This window comes from Erythrolamprus reginae, chromosome 1, assembly GCF_031021105.1.
Source record: "Erythrolamprus reginae isolate rEryReg1 chromosome 1, rEryReg1.hap1, whole genome shotgun sequence".
NCBI classification, from domain to species: Eukaryota; Metazoa; Chordata; class Lepidosauria; order Squamata; family Dipsadidae; genus Erythrolamprus; species Erythrolamprus reginae.
The window spans coordinates 253,324,761-253,344,542 of record NC_091950.1 but is presented as its reverse complement, the minus strand read 5'-3'; the positions used below and the strand labels follow the sequence as shown (position 1 = coordinate 253,344,542).

At 36.3% G+C, this 19,782-nt stretch overlaps 1 protein-coding gene across 3 annotated transcripts in view; it reads right to left on the bottom strand.

The window, feature by feature from the left end:
• The window catches only part of SMC6 (structural maintenance of chromosomes 6), a 51,525-nt gene that overhangs the window by 10,787 nt on the left and 20,956 nt on the right, over window positions 1-19,782 (bottom strand). For all 3 annotated transcript variants that reach the window (XM_070732851.1, XM_070732849.1, XM_070732850.1), the window contains exons 7-22: window positions 19,168-19,248; window positions 18,304-18,405; window positions 17,448-17,567; window positions 17,268-17,366; window positions 15,982-16,128; window positions 15,626-15,714; window positions 14,838-15,002; window positions 12,038-12,216; window positions 10,840-11,041; window positions 9,121-9,235; window positions 8,420-8,580; window positions 6,993-7,128; window positions 5,683-5,757; window positions 3,694-3,864; window positions 2,473-2,610; window positions 528-673 (exon numbers count right to left, since the gene is read on the bottom strand). In XM_070732851.1, the coding sequence (XP_070588952.1) occupies window positions 528-673; window positions 2,473-2,610; window positions 3,694-3,864; window positions 5,683-5,757; window positions 6,993-7,128; window positions 8,420-8,580; window positions 9,121-9,235; window positions 10,840-11,041; window positions 12,038-12,216; window positions 14,838-15,002; window positions 15,626-15,714; window positions 15,982-16,128; window positions 17,268-17,366; window positions 17,448-17,567; window positions 18,304-18,405; window positions 19,168-19,248 (2,126 nt within the window). The remainder of the gene's footprint in view (window positions 1-527; window positions 674-2,472; window positions 2,611-3,693; window positions 3,865-5,682; window positions 5,758-6,992; window positions 7,129-8,419; window positions 8,581-9,120; window positions 9,236-10,839; window positions 11,042-12,037; window positions 12,217-14,837; window positions 15,003-15,625; window positions 15,715-15,981; window positions 16,129-17,267; window positions 17,367-17,447; window positions 17,568-18,303; window positions 18,406-19,167; window positions 19,249-19,782) is intronic.

Here is a 19,782-nt window from a genome sequence, read left to right as displayed (position 1 = left end):
TTTAAGAAGAAGAAAGAAAAACAAACATTAATTTCAAATCAATATCAAAGTAACCTAAGGTAGAAAAATGCCTATAACCTTATGCAGCCAGCTATTGTGTGTTCCAAAGAGGTTTTTCTGGATGCCTAGAACACTATCCTGAACAATTTGGAATGCCATTCCAGGAAGATAAATTATTGCCCCAAACTAAAATTTTGGGACCCTTCAATGATAGTGATTTTCAACAATGAAAAAGAAGTATTGTTTCATGGAACATATATTGCCCAAACTAGAAAATTAACAAAAAATAAATTCAGAAAATTGTTGATTTTCAGTATTTAATACTTGACAATACTGTATATAAAAATGATGGTATAGTTTCAGAATCAGGAAAAAAAAAAGTCTAATTTTGAAAAAGTAGAGCCCATTTTGTATGCTAACTAGTCACTAAGCCGGAAAACATTGATATAGGACTGATGTCTCCTACATGTTCACCCATCTTCACGTACAAAATTCATACATACACAAACGCACATACATACATTTACCTTATTATTTCTTCTCTATCTCCAGTACGTTCTCTTTCTGAATTTATTTTTTGTCTCAAACGATTCATTTCTGTATCCAGACTTTTATAAGTCCTAGTTACCTCTATACGCTCGGGATGGATGTTTGAAGCCTTTCCAATCATTTCCTAATAAATATGTTAAAATATGGCAAAAAGACAATTTTCATCATGCAGTAATGTAGAAAAAAATAATAAAGTGAAGTGAAACTAAGTATAATAAATAAAGGGAACAGGAGAAGGTTTAAAACAATTAAGAGCATGTATAGGTGCGAAGGAAAAAAATATACAGAAATTGGATGCAATAAAATCTGAATAGCAATGGGCTCCATATTAACCCTCTATGCAAAAAGAAATGGGAAGGAATCCAGCAGCATAAAGCTGGAATAGAAATAAAGGTCAGATGATTTATTATTTTAATATTTATTAAAAGTATTGATCTGCTCCTCATAAATACAAATAAAATTTCACCATCCCTTGTGATTTCCTAGCTAATAAAGACTGGACTGGTTGATGCTTTGAAAAAATGAAAAAGCCCATTTCAGGTTATTTATAAAGCTCTAGAGTTTTATATTATGCTGCTGCTTGTTTATTATTTTAACATTTAATGTAACTTAATTAACAAATTACTTAAAATATTGAAACTTTTATAAACAATTCTTTAGAGTATCCAAAGTATTTAAATACAGACACAAACAAACCCAAAGCCACAGACGTACAATTCTTCAGATTTGAAGCAAAAAGATACAAATATCACTTGTCCCAAATTATTAAAGCAGTTACAAACAAGTGCTATATTCATACTCCCACATAATCCAAAGCATCATTTTCTTACAGATCTGAAGCACAGTACAAGTCCCAAATTATTATTTAGTTTCAATTTAGTTTCAATGCGATATCTCTGAAACATTTCAAACTTTGTGTACTATATCAACTTAAACATCCATATAAAGTAGTACATAAATATTTGAAAATGCAAGCTAGAAGTCGTTGAAAATTTTACATTTCCCCCCCTGCAAGCTTGCTTTTTATCGTCTGTTAATATATGTAATTGCCTTTGAGTACTAAGTTTTTATGTTTATTTCTGCACCTAATAACTAGCGAAATAATTACTTTGATTTCCCATAGTGCTCGAAAAACTAAATTAGTAATTGTTATTAGGAATGGTGTTTTACTGTTCATGGAAAATTATTTTGACTTTCTCAATGCAATTTATACTTAATTAAAATTGTTCCTCTTTAGTTATCCCACCAGAAGAGCCTGTGAAATAACAAAAATATGCCAGATTGGGCAACCAACAACTTATTAAATGGAAGAAAGCTCCTGGAACTGCTGTAGAGGAAAACTATAAAATTGTTCCAGGGAACTGGCTTCAGAACCCTGATGAAAAATAACTGGTTAGACCAGTCCTTTTTCACAAGCAATTTTGTGAGGGTGGGAAAGCATATCCATAAAAAAATAACAAACCAATTCAAAATAACGTAAAGCGCTAAAAAGACTGCCCATGTTCTTAAGGACACAGCATAAACAGTGCCCTGCTGTATTGGATCCTTGGCCTCTAAGCAACCTGTTCTTACTATGGCACACTAGAGGCCAATCCACTGCATAAGGAAGTCCACTACTCACACTGCCACCATAGTTAATAGCCATCTTTATGCCCAGATTTAAAGAAATCCTTGCATATTTGACATTGGAAATATTAGAGAGGAAATTCTAGAAATATAGGTATTAAAAAAACTCCAAGGACCGTTAGGCTATTTTAATTAAAATCAACTCCACAGAAATAGGTGATACATATTAAAATATGCAATAGGGAATGTTACTACATTATTTCTTTACGTTACCATATTACAAGAGATTATTACTACTATTTAGTAGGCAACTGTACTGCAAAGAAATTTTGCAATTATGCTAAAGAAAGTAAATACCTCTAATTCTCTCTCTTTTGTAGCTACATTTTGTTGAAATGCTTTTATGGATTCTAAATGGAGCCTTTCTTTTTCTTTGTGATGTTTTAGATTGTTTTTACTTCTCTCGAGTTCATCCTCTGCTTGATGTAATCCATCCTGTTAAGAGGAAATCAATACCAAGATAAGTTAATTAATGTATTAAATGTATATGCACCGCATATAAATGCACTGGCTGCCAGTTTGCTGCCGGTGCAATTCAAGGTGTTTGTAATCACTTTTAAAGGCCTTCGTGGCTATTTGCAGGACCATCCCAACCCAATGAGACTGGCCCGCACTACCTGTGCCAGCAGAGAAGAGGCATTGTGCAGTTATTCTGGGGGGCAGGAGGCAGAAGAGCCTTCTCTGCTGTTGCTCCTGCTCTTTGGAACATCTTGTCCCCCAGAATGATGTCATCTCCAACCCACTTGACTTTTCATAAGAGCTTAAAGACCTACTTCTGCCAGTTGGGTTGGGGTTCCTCGTGGGGCAGTGGGTGGGTGGAGAAGGGTTCACATTGGAGTGGTTGATAGACTAATAACAGATCTCTCCTACTCCTCTACTCAATCTACTCCTTCCCTCCCTCCCTTTTTAATTAGGGCTGAGTATTTCTGAGTTACTGTGTGGTAAGATAGGATGGTCAATAAATTTAACAAATGAAAAGAAAAAAAAGCATTCCCATCTCACACTACAAAGCAACTACAGGCAGCTTACAATTAAAAAGATAAATATTAAAACATTACGAACATTAGATACAGAGCCCAAAAAAATCAAAGGCAAGATGGGTACAATGGTAGGATCTTCCTATTCCCGGTAGTCTACCAGCCACCTCAAACATAGAGCGCCATCATCAGGTTCCCCAAGTCAATCTTTCCCCTGCTTGCCTTTTTAAAAAAAATGTCTGACATGAAATGTGTTATCCTGTCCAAAATATGTTCACTCAAGGTTTTGTACTGAGTAAGATGATTCCCCCCCACCCCACCCCGGAAGTTCTGTGTGGCTAAAACTAGCTAATCTTCTGTTCTGTATTCAGGCCAAATTGAAGAACATTGTATATACTATTTTGAATTTTCTGGTGCGCCTCAAACACAATAACAATTAAAATCTTTTAAATGTGAATTAAAAGATATAACCTATTCATTGTTTCACTTTTTAGATAGACTTATTCATTCTGCCCACCATGCTGAATGGTAATAATACTACCTTGATCGTAGCTGCTTCATCCTGTACTTGATTAATTTTCTCTTTGATCGCTGCACATTTTTGTTCTTCTTCTCGCAAAAGGCATTTCAGTTCCTCCAGTTTCTCCCTCTGCTTATGTATTCGTTCCTTAACAGTTTCTATCTTCTGTTCGTTATCATTAATTTCTTCTTCCTGGTGTAAAAAAAAGGCAATTTGAATTATTGGTCATAAAATTGAGCTTCAGACTGACAACCAAAGGATAGCAAGGACACTACAGATTGTATCATATTGTAAGGATTTTAACACTATTGGCTTTATTATAACGCAAGCTTTTGCAGAGATCAGTTCCCCTGAAGTATTATAAAGCAAAAAAAATCAGGTTTATGCCAATGTGTTAAAGCCAATTGCTATCAATTTAATCCTTGTCTATCAAGACCTATTCTCCATTACACTTCAGATTTGTTATTTCCACAAAAGAATGTGGTCGTGGTAGTAATAATTATTTTACCCAAAGCTCTGGACATATACAACTAATTTAATATTTTAAATATTATTTCCACAAGTACTTTGTAAAAAAGATCTGTAAATATTTTGTATGTAAACAATGTGTGTCTATCTTTGTTAAGTAAAGCACAGTAAACTATACTGCATGCTATTACTGAGTAGCTTTTAAATAGAATCAAATACAATTGAGATGCTCTTTGTAGAATACAATATGGTGCTATTCACTATGGACATAAAATTTTATTCACTAATTAACACTACAGTACTCCTTGCTTAGGGGATGCCTTAGACAGCAATTACAGATAGTCCTTTCTGTTGCTAAATGAAACATTTGTTAAATGAATTTTGTCCCATGTTATGATCTTTCTTGCTACACTTGAGTGAATCAATGTAGTTCTTAAGTTAGGAACATGGTTGTTAAGTAAGTCTGACTTCTCTATTGAGTTTGCTTGTCAGAAGCTCATAAAGAGGTGCTCACATGACTTCGGAGACACTGCAACTGTCATAAATACAGTGATAGCTCTACCTACAAATGCCTCTACTTACGAACTTTTCTAGATAAGAACAGGGTGTTCAATATTTTTTTGCCTCTTCTCAAGAACCATTTTCCACTTACAAACCTGATCCTCCGAAACTGTAACTGGAAAAGGCAGGGAGAAGCCTCCGGGCCTCCCTAGGATTCTCCTGGGAGGAAACAGGGCTGGAAAAGGCGGGCAGAAGCCTCTGTGGGGCCTCTCTAGGAATCTCCTGGGAGGAAACAGGGCCTCCACCCTCCCTGTTGTTTGCCCAATTGCACACATTATTTGCTTTTACATTGATTCCTATGGGAAAAATTGCTTCTTCTTACAAACTTTTCTACTTAAGAACCTGGTCACGGAACGAATTAAGTTCGTAAGTAGAGGTACCAATGTATGTCTGACAGCTGAGCATCTGAACTTTGATCACATGACTGAGGGGATGCTGCAATGGTCCTAAGTCATTTTTTACAGTGCCGTTATAACTTCAAACAGTCACTGAATGAACTGTTGTAGGTCTCGGATTATCTGTATGTGTAGTTACAAAGCCACCGAAAACGTAACCTCTTCAACCAATGGCCACATGTATGACTGCTGTAGAATTTCTCTCGGTTATGTGTTCACCATTACAATCAATTAACACATACTGTACTCTGTAATTCCATAAGCACAGTGGTAGCACATAATTTTCCACTTAGTGATCACTTTTTTTAAAGAAACCAAGTTGCTGGTTTTCTCATTGCAGTCATTAAATGAGGACTACCTGTAACAGCACAATATTTGTATTCCAAGTTCTAAAGATTCCTAGTTTCTACAGACATTCCTTCACTTGTTTCTTCCTCTAGTAACTGAGGAAGAGGTAATACCAATAAAACCAATTTCTCAGAAATAATAAGATCCTTCACTGTGGGAATTACTGTTTAGTCTTCTGTAGTTACACCATGGTGGTACCAAATAACATAAAGGTAGAAAGTGTTCAAACAGTTCTTACTAATGTAGAAATGACCACTGATTCTTCTACATTTTCAAGTTCTGTAATTTCTAAGTTTATTTTTCTCACAGTTATCTGTAACAGAAATGAAAATAAATGTTAAAAATCCAGATACAAGCTGAGCCATGAAAAGAGTGGCTAAAAGTGTCAGATTCAAATTACAGCAAGTATAAAAAAGAAAAACACTCTTCTACAATAGATACATATCCCATCTTTCATTCATTCAAAAACTTCAGGTGACACACAGCACCCTCCCCTCTTATTTTTCTTCTTGTTCGTAATCCTGTGAGATAGAATGGGTTGAGAAGGAATGATCGGCCTAGAAAAACCCTGTGAGCTTCTGTGAGTGAGGATGGATCATAACCTGGATCTCTGCTTTCCTAATACATCTTTAACCATCACATCGCAGATAGCGTCAACTATTAGAACTGGCTTCATCCCAATATATTGTACAATAAAGATTATTAACTAGTCAACTTGGGTCAAGTGCTAGCATAGATTATGTTGTGTTTTCAGCCAGAAAGTTGTGTTTTTTGTTTGGTTGGGGTTTGGTGTTTTGTTTTTTGGGGGTTTTTTTGGGGGGGGGGGGCTTGAAAAAAATAACATTAAAAGATGTACTTGTCTAGGCAACCTGAAATGAATGTTGAAATATTCCAGGATAGCAAATATGCGGGTCACAAGACCCACATGTATCAGCTAACTCAGGAATTCTGCTTGACCTACTGTAATGTAAATCCAAAAATAAGTAAGTAAGTATTATTATTATTATTATTATTATTATTATTATTATCATTATTATTATTATTATTTATTTATTTATTTAGATTTGTATGCCGCCCCTCTCCGCAGACTCGGGGCGGCTCACAACAAAGTGAAAAAACAATTTACAACAAATCTAAATTTCTACTAAAAACATTTAAAAACCCCATTTTCTAAACACACGTACATACACACATACCATTCATAAATTGTATATGCCCGGGGGAGATGTCTCAGTTCCCCCATGCCTGACGACACAGGTGGGTCTTAAGGAGCTTACGAAAGGCAAGGAGAGTAGGGGCAGTTCTAATCTCCGGGGGGAGTTGGTTCCAGAGGGTCGGGGCCGCCACAGAGAAGGCTCTTTCCCTGGGGCCCGCTAACCGACATTGTTTAGTTGACAGGACCCGGAGAAGGCCCACTCTGTGGGACCTAATCGGTCGCTGGGATTCATGCGGCAGCAGGCGGTCTTGGAGATATTCTGGTCCAGTGCCATGTAATGTAATGTAATATGATACCAGGATGAGTTACTTTCCAATACAGGATCCTCTTACCTGCAATTCTTTTCTGTGGCGATGATGATCAGTCAGATAGGATTTGTTCTGCTTAATGTTAAGTTCAACAGAACGTATTCGTTGTTGTGTTGCCAAGAGGTGAGTTTTTCGGCTTTCAACTTCTTTCTCCAAATTACTTAACGACATAAAATAATTATTTGCAACCACTCGACTAGAAACCTATTTTTACAAGAATCTGAAGAATCTGACATAAATGGCTTAAATGAATATTGGAATGATCAGCTCAAAGCCTCCTCTCTTTTTAAAACAGTTGAACATAGGTGTAAATAACTGTATTCTTAAACTGAGGTTAATGAAATAAAAATCATTTTATGTATACTGGACACCACAGAAAATATTAAATTAGGACTGATCCCGTAGAAGCAGTGAGCAGTTAGTTGATTTGGTAGAAGAGAAAGACTTGCAAACAATACAAACAACACTTTAAAGTTCATAACTGTCCACGTTTATTTTCTTTTATACCTTTATTTTCCATGTTTGTATATGTTCCATTTCCCCAAAAATACGACCTACCCTGAAAATAAGCATCAGCCTGTCTTTTATAAGCCCTAATATAATATAATATAATATAATATAATATAATATTATAATATAATATAATATAAGCCCTCCCCCGAAAGTAAGCCCTGGTGAAAAGGGTGGGCGTGGTCAGCATAGTAGGTGGCGAGCACATGTGGTCCGACTGTGTCTGGCAGCAACTACAGCCCACACAGCACAGGGGAGTTGAGTACCTGTGCAAGCACCAGACAGAGACAGAAGCGTAGGGGGGTGGGGGGGGAGGCAGACGATCCTGACATGCTGTGCGAAAGCCAAGCACAGGTCTGAACCAGTAGGCGGCCGCCAGGTTTATGTTCGTGCACCGGCACTGGCAGCAGAGGCGCAGGATGGAGGCAGGCAATCCGGACACACAGGTCATGGGAAAACTGAGTGGCAGCTGGCCGCAAGAAGCTCATCCTGGCATCGCTTGGCTAGCCTGAAGCCTGCACAGAGCATGGGGATTGCTTGCCTTCCACTCCACGTGTCGGGATCATCTGTCTTCTGCTGTATCTTCCGCTCTGCGCAGCTGCAGAGTGCACCAACTAAGGAAGCGGCAGTGTGCAGCTGCTGCCGGATACCATCAGTCCCCATGCGCTTGCTGGCTCTTATGTGTATGCTGGAGGGTAGGGCGTTGTAGCAAGCTGATCACCCTGAAATCGTGTCACCCCCAAAATAAACCCATGTGCTTATTTTGGGGCCCAAAAGAAAATAAGACGGAGGTTCATTTTCAGGGAAACATGGTACATATAAACAAACACGTTTTCTATTAATTAGTTTGCCATAATAGATTATCTACAGACACAATTTAAATAGCAGCAGAAAAAAAGGCATAAATAATATTTAAAAGAATTGTCATAGGTTATTCTAACCTTATGTCTGCTTCTACATCTCTGTTGAGAAACCTAGGCCCTCTATTTTCAGAAGAGTAGTATCTTTCCTCAAACACCTGATCACCATCAGCAGTAAAAGCTTCCTTACAATATCTAGGAGGCCTGCTGTGCTGCATAACTCTTCGAGCTTCATAATTATTCTAAGAAAAAATAAAGCACATCAACAATTTACAACTAAACCTGCAATATTGACAATTCATGAAGATTTAAAACAGAGGGGGGTTTGAAAACTTTTTTTAATGTGGTTATCACAACAATTTAAAAATTCCAGCTGAATACCAATAAGCTTATTCCATAACTGTACTTTATTGGATTTATCTTTATGCAAAAATAATTTCAAGCAAGAACTCATTCTCTCAAGATTATGGGTACATCACCCTCTTTATGTGACAGCCAGCAGATAATTTGCCTTAAATCAAATCTGATTTTCTCTCATGTCACAGTTGATGAAATCAGCAAACCTTCCCTTTACACTCTGTTATCATTTTCTTTAAGCTCCAATATTCATTCTCTTATATAATAGCAAAACTTGATAAACATCTGAACATGATTTGGTACAAAACACAAACAACATACTGTACATTTTAATAAAGTCTGACCAATTGTTACTAAACTGAATTCTCGCAAAAATATCATGCTAAGATTCTATATGTACTACAACTATGAGAATAAATTCTTACTTTAATCAGTAGGACAGTCTCTATGTTCCTCATGTCAATTAAGCAATTGGTGACTACTGCATTATCAATGTCTAATGCCGTCAAAACTGTTGGATAGTTAGGATGAAAAACGGCCCTATGAGAAGTTAAAACAGTAAGATACATTGTTGTGACAACATGTTATATTAAGGATTAATATTTATAACCAGTCAGTCTGGTGCACAAAAAGAAATTTCGGGCAATGGGCATAGAAAAAGGAAATACCCCCCCCCCCAAAAAAAATTCTACCCTGAAAAGAAAAACATGGAGGTTTACAGGGTTTGTCATGAGGAATACAATAGAAATTTATGATCAACATCAATCAGAATTTTTCACTGTTCTGACTGCTACAATTGGGATAGTTTACGAGTTTTAATTTAAAAAAAGAAAGCAATTCAGAGTGGCAAATTGGAGGACTAGTTTAGAAATGGAAGGCTAATTCTGGCACAGAACAGTTTAGAAGAAAAGAGCAATTAAACACATTGCTGAAAAAAAGACTATTGCAAACCAACTCCTAAATTTTTAGAGAATTCCCCAAAACCTGAGAACAATTTTTCAGAGGATACTTGTTTCCTCCTTTTAATTAATGGGTTTATACAAATCTGCACATAAAAAAGAGCATATATTGAATATAAATTATGTATTCTATTAAAAGGCCTCATAAAAGAGTGTCCATATATAATGTGTCAAGAACTGTTATCAATACGCCATTGGGAACCACTATAAGGAGCTAAAGGTGACAAAAACAAATCTCATATTTATTAATGCCAATCTCAGAAGTGACTTACGAACTAACTATATGCAAAGTTATTTTAAAATATCTCTCAGTGAGTATATTTCGTAGTATATGTTCTGCCGGGCTCTCTGGTAGAAGCCTCCCGAAAATTCACAGGTGCAAATTTCAGACACACACACGTTTGAAAATTCAAAACAATGTCCTTTATCACAAAATTCAAAAGAAACAAAGCACCCTTTTTGTATTGCAAAGAGCACTCTTCCCAAAACAACCTTATCGGCTGTACACGTCACTTAATCAGTCCTTAAGTACTTAGCTAGTAGCTGTGAAGAAACGTCACAGCCCTCCTTCTTCCCAAGAAGTGAAACACACACACACTTTACTCTGCTTTGGTGTCAAAGGCGTGAAAAATCCACAAACAAAGTTCAGACACAGCGAGGCACGATCCTGAAGAACTGCGATCAGATAATCTTCCACAATGGCCAAACTAGCACACTGCTATTTATAGCAGCAGCTCTAATTACTGGAGCCCCACCCAAACACAGGTGGCCTCTCTTATCTCCTGTAATATGTCGTCAATTGGTCTCTTCGATGCATAAGTCTGCGCCTGCGTGGGTCTAACACTTCGTCATCCGAATCGACCGAAGATAATGGTGATTGGCTTCCTGGGCTGTGTGCCAAGCCCCCCTCTTCTTCGTCCAAGGAAACTGCACTCTCTGACTCTGCCGGCAACAAAACAGGCCTAGGACATGTTGACGTTTCCCCTGCCTCCACCTCCACATTCCCTGGGGCAGGAGCTGGGCCAGAGCCAACCACAACAGTATATAAATTATGATTGAGTTTAATTAAAACAATGTTGTTCAAACCACATCAGACAAGTGGGAATAAAGGAACTGATTTTAACACACGCTAATTTTAACACAGGCTGATTTAGATTTTAAAAGAAAAGACTCAGATACACTTACCTTGATTGTACATCATAAACACTGTTCTGAAAACGAATAACAATAATCGTAGGTCGAAAACCAGCTTGACAGCATTTGGACATCAATGCCTGTAATACTCTTTCATCTTTATGATTGTCACAACAAAATGCAAGCAGCAAGCTTTTTAAGCATGCTTCAACAGCCACGGTAAGTTCAGGATCTTTCAGATGAATAAAAGCACCTAAATTTAAGAATTAAACTTCAGTATATATTGTCAAAATAAGTTCCTTCAGTTGTATAGGATATGATTGCTATTTCCACGATGGCACCTTTTCTTTTTAAGTAAAGCAAAAGATTCAATTTATTTGTTGGTTTACCTTTGCCCATTTTCCCCCAAATATGACATTTTGGTAAATAAATAAATAAATTACTTTATTATTGCCGTTGTATGTATATACACAGCACATGAATGAAATTCACATAATGCCTAAAGACCAGGCCCAACACACATAATGATCCCAAAAACACACCCTGAAGTAAAGGCCTCTGATTATAATTCAATCTGCTCATAGTTACCTACATATAAAGTCAAAGTGCAAAGTCATCTTTCGGGTATACAAGTAGAGCCATATAATTATTTTTGAAATAAAACAAAGAAGCCTTCTTGTTACTTTTTTGCCATGTTGTACATACAAGAATATATATCTATATAGCTGCAAACATTGCATGAGTTTTGAATTTTCATTGCAACACCTTCTGTAATTATAATTTTAGCTCACCAAAATAAGCACAATTCTACATATTGAGAAAATCACATAAACTGACTACAAAGGCTGAATTAGGAATGATTCTTCCCAATCAAGAAGAGGGAAATTATTTACATAAATAATAGAAGTGCTGCTGGATAATGCCGAAAGCTTTTATAATTAAAATTATGTATGGATTGCTCATCTGTGATTTACTTCAGATTCTTTCTTTGTAAATACACAACTCCTCAGTTCAACATACCAAACATAAAAATACAATGGGTTGGAATCTAAAACCTTTTTCTTGCCACTGTAATACTTCTTGGAGGAAAATGGTGTGCGGAGGGATGGTTTGTCTTACATGGTTATACACATACATATAACGGCAATGCTATCTTTCAGTTTAGATTATCAAAGCTGCAACTCAATACTTTTAATCTGTGAACCAAAGTTTTCATCATTTGATTCCATGGGGAAGAACAACAGATTACCTAGCGGTCCTACTGGTTTGTATGTAAACTGCCCTTGAGCATTGGCTGTATCAATTGCTTCACAAAGGTCAGGCATATATGATCCAAATCTTTTCATGCGATTGGTTTTACTCTCCTTTAATTGTCTTAGCTGTTGCTGTTGAGAATCTAGGGTTTTTTTCACTTCATTTTCTTCCTGTCTAAAAAGAAAAAAACAAACAAATCCACCTATTTTTCTGAGAAAACATTTCACTTGTAGCTTTTTTTCTTAGCAAAACTGTTAATTCAGGATTCCAAAACCATGACACATTTATATATTTTATGGTGCATGGTAAAACTGGGTACTTATAAATATATACTCAGCTTAAGGATTTATTTTTAGAAGTAGAATGAAGTTTATTCTTTTAGCCACAAACATATTCTCATTTTGTTCAAATTTTATAAAAATAAGGTGAGATACAAACAAACAACTGAAATTAGAAGTGTTTATTATCTCCAAAAGATTACCGTATATACTCGAGTATAAGCCGAGTTTTTCAGTCCAAAAAATGGGCTGAAAAACACAACCTCTGCTTATACTCGGGTCATTGACAAAGTCACCACAAGAGGGCGCCATTGCTTGAGCCAGAGCGAGGAGGCACCAGCTTTTTTCCCCTCTCGCGCGCCGTAGGAGCTGTGGGAGGGGTGGGGCTGGTGCCTCCTTTCCCTGGCTCAAGCAAAGGAGCCAGCCAAGTGCTCCAACCGAGGGGAAAAAAGCAATGGGAAGCCGGTGAGGTCGTGTGTGTGTGTGTGTGCCCCCTCTCCCCCCCACCGTGAAAAAAGCCAGCTACCTCTTTGAAGGAGTGGGTGTGTGGCCAAAGTGCCTCCTTTTTTCCCTTGCTGAAACCGGGAGCCTTTTTTTTTTTTACTCCTTGCTCCCTCCCTGTGTGTATTTGTCAACAAATAAACCCTATCTGAGTCGGCAGGAGGGAGGAAGCCCTAGAGCAGCGTGGGGGTGGGAGTGTGAATGAAAGGGAAGCCAAGGCAACAAAGAAAAAGGGGGAGGATGAATTTTAGAGGGTGTGTGTGTGTGTGCATGTCCCCTCTCCCCCCCACCGTGAAAAAAGCCAGCTACCTCTTTGAAGGAGTGGGTGTGTGGCCAAAGTGCCTCCTTTTTTCCCTTGCTGAAACCAGGAGGCTTTTTTTTAACTCCCTGTGTGTATTTGTCAACGGGTTTATTAACTATTCCTTGCTCTCTCTGTATTGCCCTTAGTTGGATTAAAAAGGCCCCCTGCTGTCAGATTCTCCTCCCCCTCCTTTGAAAGGATTTAAACTGTTTAAAAATGGTATTTTGTGGTAGTTGCTATCCTTGCTTGGATAGGAACTAATAAGGCAAGAGCTAGACAGGAATTCCTAAAGTGTGTTTGTGGATCTTTAAAAGTTGCCTTTTATAAAGTGGGTTTGAGAGCAAGTTTCAATTAACAAGTATGAGGGGAAGCATTTTACATATTTTAAAAATGAGTTTGATTCTTAATAGGACCTGCATATTTAGGATACAAAACCAGAAGAGCTGTCTGTGTTTTGCAAGTTTTGCTTGTCTCACTAGTCTGTCTGTCTGTCTGTCTATCATCTATCTATCATCTACCTACCTATCTATCTGGTTTTCTATGCTGATAACCTCACAGCAGCTAATGCTGAAGCTCTGTTTGGATATACAGATTGATTGATTGATTGATTGATTGATTGATTGATTGATTTATATAATTAACTGGATCTGTATGCTGCCCCTCTCCAAGGACTCAGGGTGGCTCACAGCATTTATAAAAACAGAACAATAATGTAAATCCAATTAATGATGAGATGATGAGAAGGAATCCTGTTTTAAATTTACAGAGCTAGTTCACTGGTTTTCTTTAAAATAAATGTAATCTTCTGATGTTTCAATTAATGTAATTTTATTGGTTTCCATTTTTATAAGTTACCAGTAGCCACTGCATTTTCTAACCTCGGCTTATACTCGGGTCAATAAGTTTTCCAAGGTTTTTTTTGTGGCAGAACTGGTGCCTCGGCTTATACTCGGGTCGGCTTATACTCGAGTATATACGGTATTCAAAATTCTACAAATGCATCTGCTATACTTTCCTGCTTTCAAAAGGAAAAATATTCTTGATTTTGTAAAATATGACTTACTTCTCCTTCAAAAAGGTGGCAACTTTACCTCTTACAGAAAAATAGTACAGAATTAAAATGATTTATGCCACTTCCTAGAACTAACCTAGAGTAAATTCATGCCAAAATTGAAGCTTGCAGGCAAATGAAGACAAACAAGACATTGTGATTAATTTGTACCTTTCTTTACTAGATTTATTATTATTTGTATATATCCTATTATTTATTCATGAGTTCAAACTGCCTTCCATATTGTTCCTTCTTATTGTTCCCCACAACAGTCCCTATGAGATAGGGTAGTCTAAAAGACAGCAACTAATCTAAGTTTTCCATAGCTAATAGCAGTAGCACTTAGATTTCTATATCGCTTCACAGTGTTTTATAGCATTTTCTGTGCAGTTTATGATATCAGCATATTGCTTCCCAAAAATCTGGGTCTTCATTTTACCAATCTTGGAAGGATTGAAGGCTGAGTCAATCTTGGGCTGGTCAGGATCGAACTTCTGGCAGTGGGCAGTCAACTTGCAATACTGCATTCTAGCCACTGTGCTATCATTGCTCGTGATCATGGCTAAGAGCAGGTTAGAATATGGGTCTCCCACTTTCTGATCCAACATTTTATCCCCCCCAATCTAATAAAAAACCAAGCCACAGTGACACCTAAGAAGCTTACCTAAGTCGAGTAAAATCTTCATCGTATGAATGTACAGCCTGTTGAAACTGTACTATTTGCTGACCAATAGATTCATCTTGATCCTGTAATGTCTTCAGCTTTTCTTTCAAGCTGTCTATTCTTTTTTGTTTTTCCATTTTATCAGGCGCTGCAATCTGTTCAGCACTGCAATGTTGCACAATTTACAGATTATATTATCTAAGCACAAATTTGGTAAAATATTTTACATTATTTTAAAAAACCCAGTAACAAATACTGACGTTTTAGTTACATTTCAGGCTATATAATTATAGGGTACTTTTATTTGTACTAACTTTTATGATATAATCAACATTAACAGGACTGTCTCCAACATTCCCATTTTAAAACAGGGTAATTTAACAAAAATACAGGTTTATTGCTTATACTATACGACACAACCAATGGCTAAAATGGCTCTTATGACTCTCTTGGTTGCATATGTTTAAAGGGTACAGTTCATTTCTTTAAATGCATGGAACTTTATAAGTAGATAAATGTTATTGCAAAAGGAATTTAAAATATAGATTTGGAATCACTCTCCGTCTCACCTATCCTCAAATGTTTTTGAATAGAACAGATTTGGAAGGGTAAAATGAAAAATGGAGAAGGAAGAAATATCTACTTTGCTGATAGATGCAATTCCACCAGCAGCAGAATATTCATTAAAAATTTGATTCTTTTTCTCTATATTGCACATTTCAATGGAAAACCATCACCACTTTTAAAGAACCCATTTTTTAAATCTACAACATAATTATAATTATTACCTCTTTTTTAGTTCATCAATTTTTTTGTTCAGTTGTTCATGGTCTTTTAACAAACGCTTCAGTTCAGCTTGAGACCTATTATGTGCTGCCTGGATAAGAAAAACAGCTCTGTTGTTAAAAGTAACTTTGAACACAATTATAGTACATACTGATCCAGAATTCAGATAGAGGAAAGGTCCTACAAGTCCCTTCTTGAAATCATATTCTTCTGGCCCATAATTTGTTTGTTTTCCTAATCCCCTTTCACTTCCACACCAACAGTAACAAAATCCACACAACTGATTTCACAAAACAGAAGCATCTAAGATTACATTACTATGAGGTAGCAATTTAAGACTGTGGATGGAGAATCAAACCTCTGCATCATTGTATCCTTTTCTTTTTGCATGCACTTGTGTTTTCAAAGCAATACAGGATGGTTCTAAAACATGCGCTTCTTCAGTTATCTTCTCTAGCTCGTCTTGCCTAGTTCTTTGTTTAACTTCTGCTGCGTCAACTTTATTCTAAAAAACAAATGTCATAGAAGTGTTGAAAACAATAACACAAAAAAGTTAAAGCTATCTGGATGTACTAAGATAAGTTCACATGGTTACATTCTTTGGAATGCTGTGAAATGACAATACACTTTGAAAAATGTAATTTCAATTGTTTCACGCTTTCCAATATACACAGCTCAAAAAAAAAATAAAGGGAACACTTAAACAATACAATATAACTCCCAGTAAATCAAACGTCTGTGAAATCAAACTGTCCACTTAGGAACCAACACTGATTGACAATCAATTTCATATGCTGTTGTGCACATTCAACTTTGTACAGAACAAAGTATTCAATGAGAATATTTCATTCATTCAGATCTAGGATGTGTTGAGTGTTCCCTTTATCTTTTTTGAGCAGTATATTTTAGACCTCATTTGGGTCTACTGTGAACACAATAAGAATGTTATAGCTGAACCAGATATAAAGAGCAGTTTTCTTGATCTATAGGTATCATCATCTTTGAGCACAGAAAAGTTGTAGTCTGCCATTGGTGCTTTCGGCAATCAATCAATTAAAAATGTATAATGTACTAAATTTGATGAAATACACTATGCACCTATACGTCTGTCCTTAATCTGATCAATTAAACAGTGGTTTTTTGCCTATTGTGCTCAGATACCTACATCAAAAGCATCCTACACAGAGTTTAAATATAGCTCTGCTTTCAGAAGGAAGAAGCTTTGATATTTATTTACAAGTAAACATTGGCTCAATTTGGTTTTGCTATTATTACATAATAAGCCAGGTGATGTTTAAATGCTACAATGAACAAGCTCTGAAACCTGTTTCCCATTACTTTTATTATTCATGTAACAAGAGAGAATCTTTTTACGGGTTCTATATAAAGGAACTCAAACTAAGGCAAGATCTAAATATTCACTTCTTCAATGTTTTATATATAGAAGTATTATTCCACAATTAGCTTTTATTTAGTTAGTTCTCAAAATAAATCAATAGTCAGAGGATCATAACCTGAAAACTTCAGTTTGACAAATTAGTGATGATATAGAAGAAATTTTTGGCAATTTAACAGTAATATTTTAAAAATTAATTTCAATATTTTGATTGAACTAACCATTTTATGGCAAGTTTTGCAACTTACCTGCCATTCTTTCACTCGGTAAGTGAATTTATCAGTTTTTGCTTCTTGGGCAATAACCTCATCTCTGACTGTTTTTATTTCTATTTCAGTGTCTCGTACCTAAAATATAAAGTCAAAATTAAAATCATTTATGAAACATTGCAATCAAATTAAATTAATATGCAAATGATAAGCAATTACCATCGCCCAAGCTATTTGACGCTGCAATTCCTGTAGGTCATTCTGCATTTCACTCAAAGCAGCAATACTTCTGTAACGTTCCTCCTTCTCCAAATATTGCTTTCTAAGTTCTTCAAGAAACTGCAAAAAATATAATATAATATAGTATACACACACACACACAGAAAAGTTTTGGGTTTTTTTCCAACAAACAATACATAGTTTCTGCACAAAGTGTTTTCCGGGTCACAAATGATAAGCATGCATAGTTTTTCTAATACATAGTCAATTCCATTATCATCCCTATTTTAATTCCAACCCAAATGTTCAATAGTTTCAGAATGTGTACCACTGACTGAGAAGTTCAGCAGACTGAAGAGGAGGTGCGACCATTATAAGCTTTTCCAGGAAATTAAAAATTTCAATAGTAACAATGTGCTCAATTAAGACTTTTAAAGATCCTTTCTTATTGAAAATGAGACTGATTTTCAAGGTAAGCATGTGGATGGACTTCCTCCAGTATTAACAGTCTTCTAATTGTTTGGTTATATTCAATCTGGTTTGAACTCATAGTTCCTAAAAAGCCCTCTAAAATTCTATATTAACATAATAAGAACCTGGAGGTTAATTAATAACAAAAAAAATTGTCAAAAAGCAAAAGTTAAAAGGGAGACCAAGCCACTCCAACAGATAATTGAATTAACTTGAATTGGACTATTGTAAGTCTATTAATTAAAGGCTACCGTGCTAACTAATTGAGTTTTACTAACACTTTAAAACGTTAAAAAATGCATTTATTTATTCGATATCAGTTTATTTAACCATTACTGGTATATTTTTGCTGCAAGCTACAATATTAGAAATAGTTTTTTAATACCTCTCCTCCTTGTTCAACTTGATCAGATGTTCTTTGTTTAGTTTCCATGATGTATGAATAATCATCTTTCATCTGCTCCAGTTGTGTTGCTTTCATAAAAAACTCAAGAAACATAAAAATCGTGTTTTTAAAACTGTCTTTTTAATAAGGCAACAGTTATGAATGCATTTTTTAAATGCAGTTGAACAAAGCTGTGTTTCCTCACACTCCAGTTTAACACATGCAACACAAAAACGCAAGATTAATAAGCCTGTCCTGGAAATGTAAGTTAAGTGCTTCTGCGCAACTGTCCCTAAATCCCTCTAGACCAGGGATGTCAAACACAAGGCCCAAGGGGCAGATCTGGCACATAGGGCCATCCTCAAAAATGTAAGGAGCCAGCCTATCCGCATTGCTTCAGTCCAGTCTACCCAATGTGAAGAGGAAGTATGCCAACAGTTTGGGGAGTGGCATCAAGCTGGCCATGCCCCCCTGTCAGTCACGCCCAATGAATGGCATCAAGCTGGCCATGTCCACCCAGTAATAAATGGCTACACCTCCCCCCAAGATCAATCACAGCCCTGATGCAGCCCTCAATGATATTGAATATGACACCCCTGCTCTAGACATTTCTCTCCATGCTCTTCAAGCGACTCAAAATTAAGAATGGATGGCAGACACTGGTTTCCATTCTTCAAATGTTCTTATTTCTTTCTGTACAAACCTGGTTCATCCTGTTATACATTGCAAACCATACCACGTGGGGGCTATCAGAGTTGCATTTGCGGAAACTAGCCAGCCCAAGCAGCAACGCAGCCCAACCAGCTAACCAACCCAACCAGCCAGCCACAGACCAGTAGATATGGAGTTGAAGTCTTCAATTACCTTGTATTTGTCACCTTCATTTTTAGACTGTAAAAATTGTTTGCTCATTTCCTGGTTGAGTACAGAGATTGGATTGTCTACCTGCAACAAAATAAAAATATTTTATTTTGTAATAAATTATGAAGCCAGCTTCTTGACATTCAACTATTCTCCTCCATATCTATTCCCACACACACCACATTGTGATAATTACAAAATTCCAGTTTGTTTTTAAATTTCTAATGAACACATATAACTGTAAATCACTTTATTGTGCTTATATTAAGTTAAGGGGTTTTTTAGGTTTATGAACTGATAACTCAGGAGATTTTTGTTTGTTTAATTCAATTACAAAAGAAAAGAGAAATCTGTTATCTCTGCTTTAAAAGATAAGGATGGTCTAATAAAACGTAATACTGTAGAAATGGAAAAAATAATGAGAGACTTTTATGGGGAATTATATAAAAAAGAGTATGTTGTTTCACAAACTTCAGAGGTTAAAAAGCAATTAAAGAAAGAGGACAGTCAAATGTTAAATGCAAAAATTACAAGTGAGGAGATATCTAGAGTTATCAAGGGATTGAAACCTGCTAAAGCTCCTGGTCCAGATGGTTTTACAGCTGAATATTATAAAGT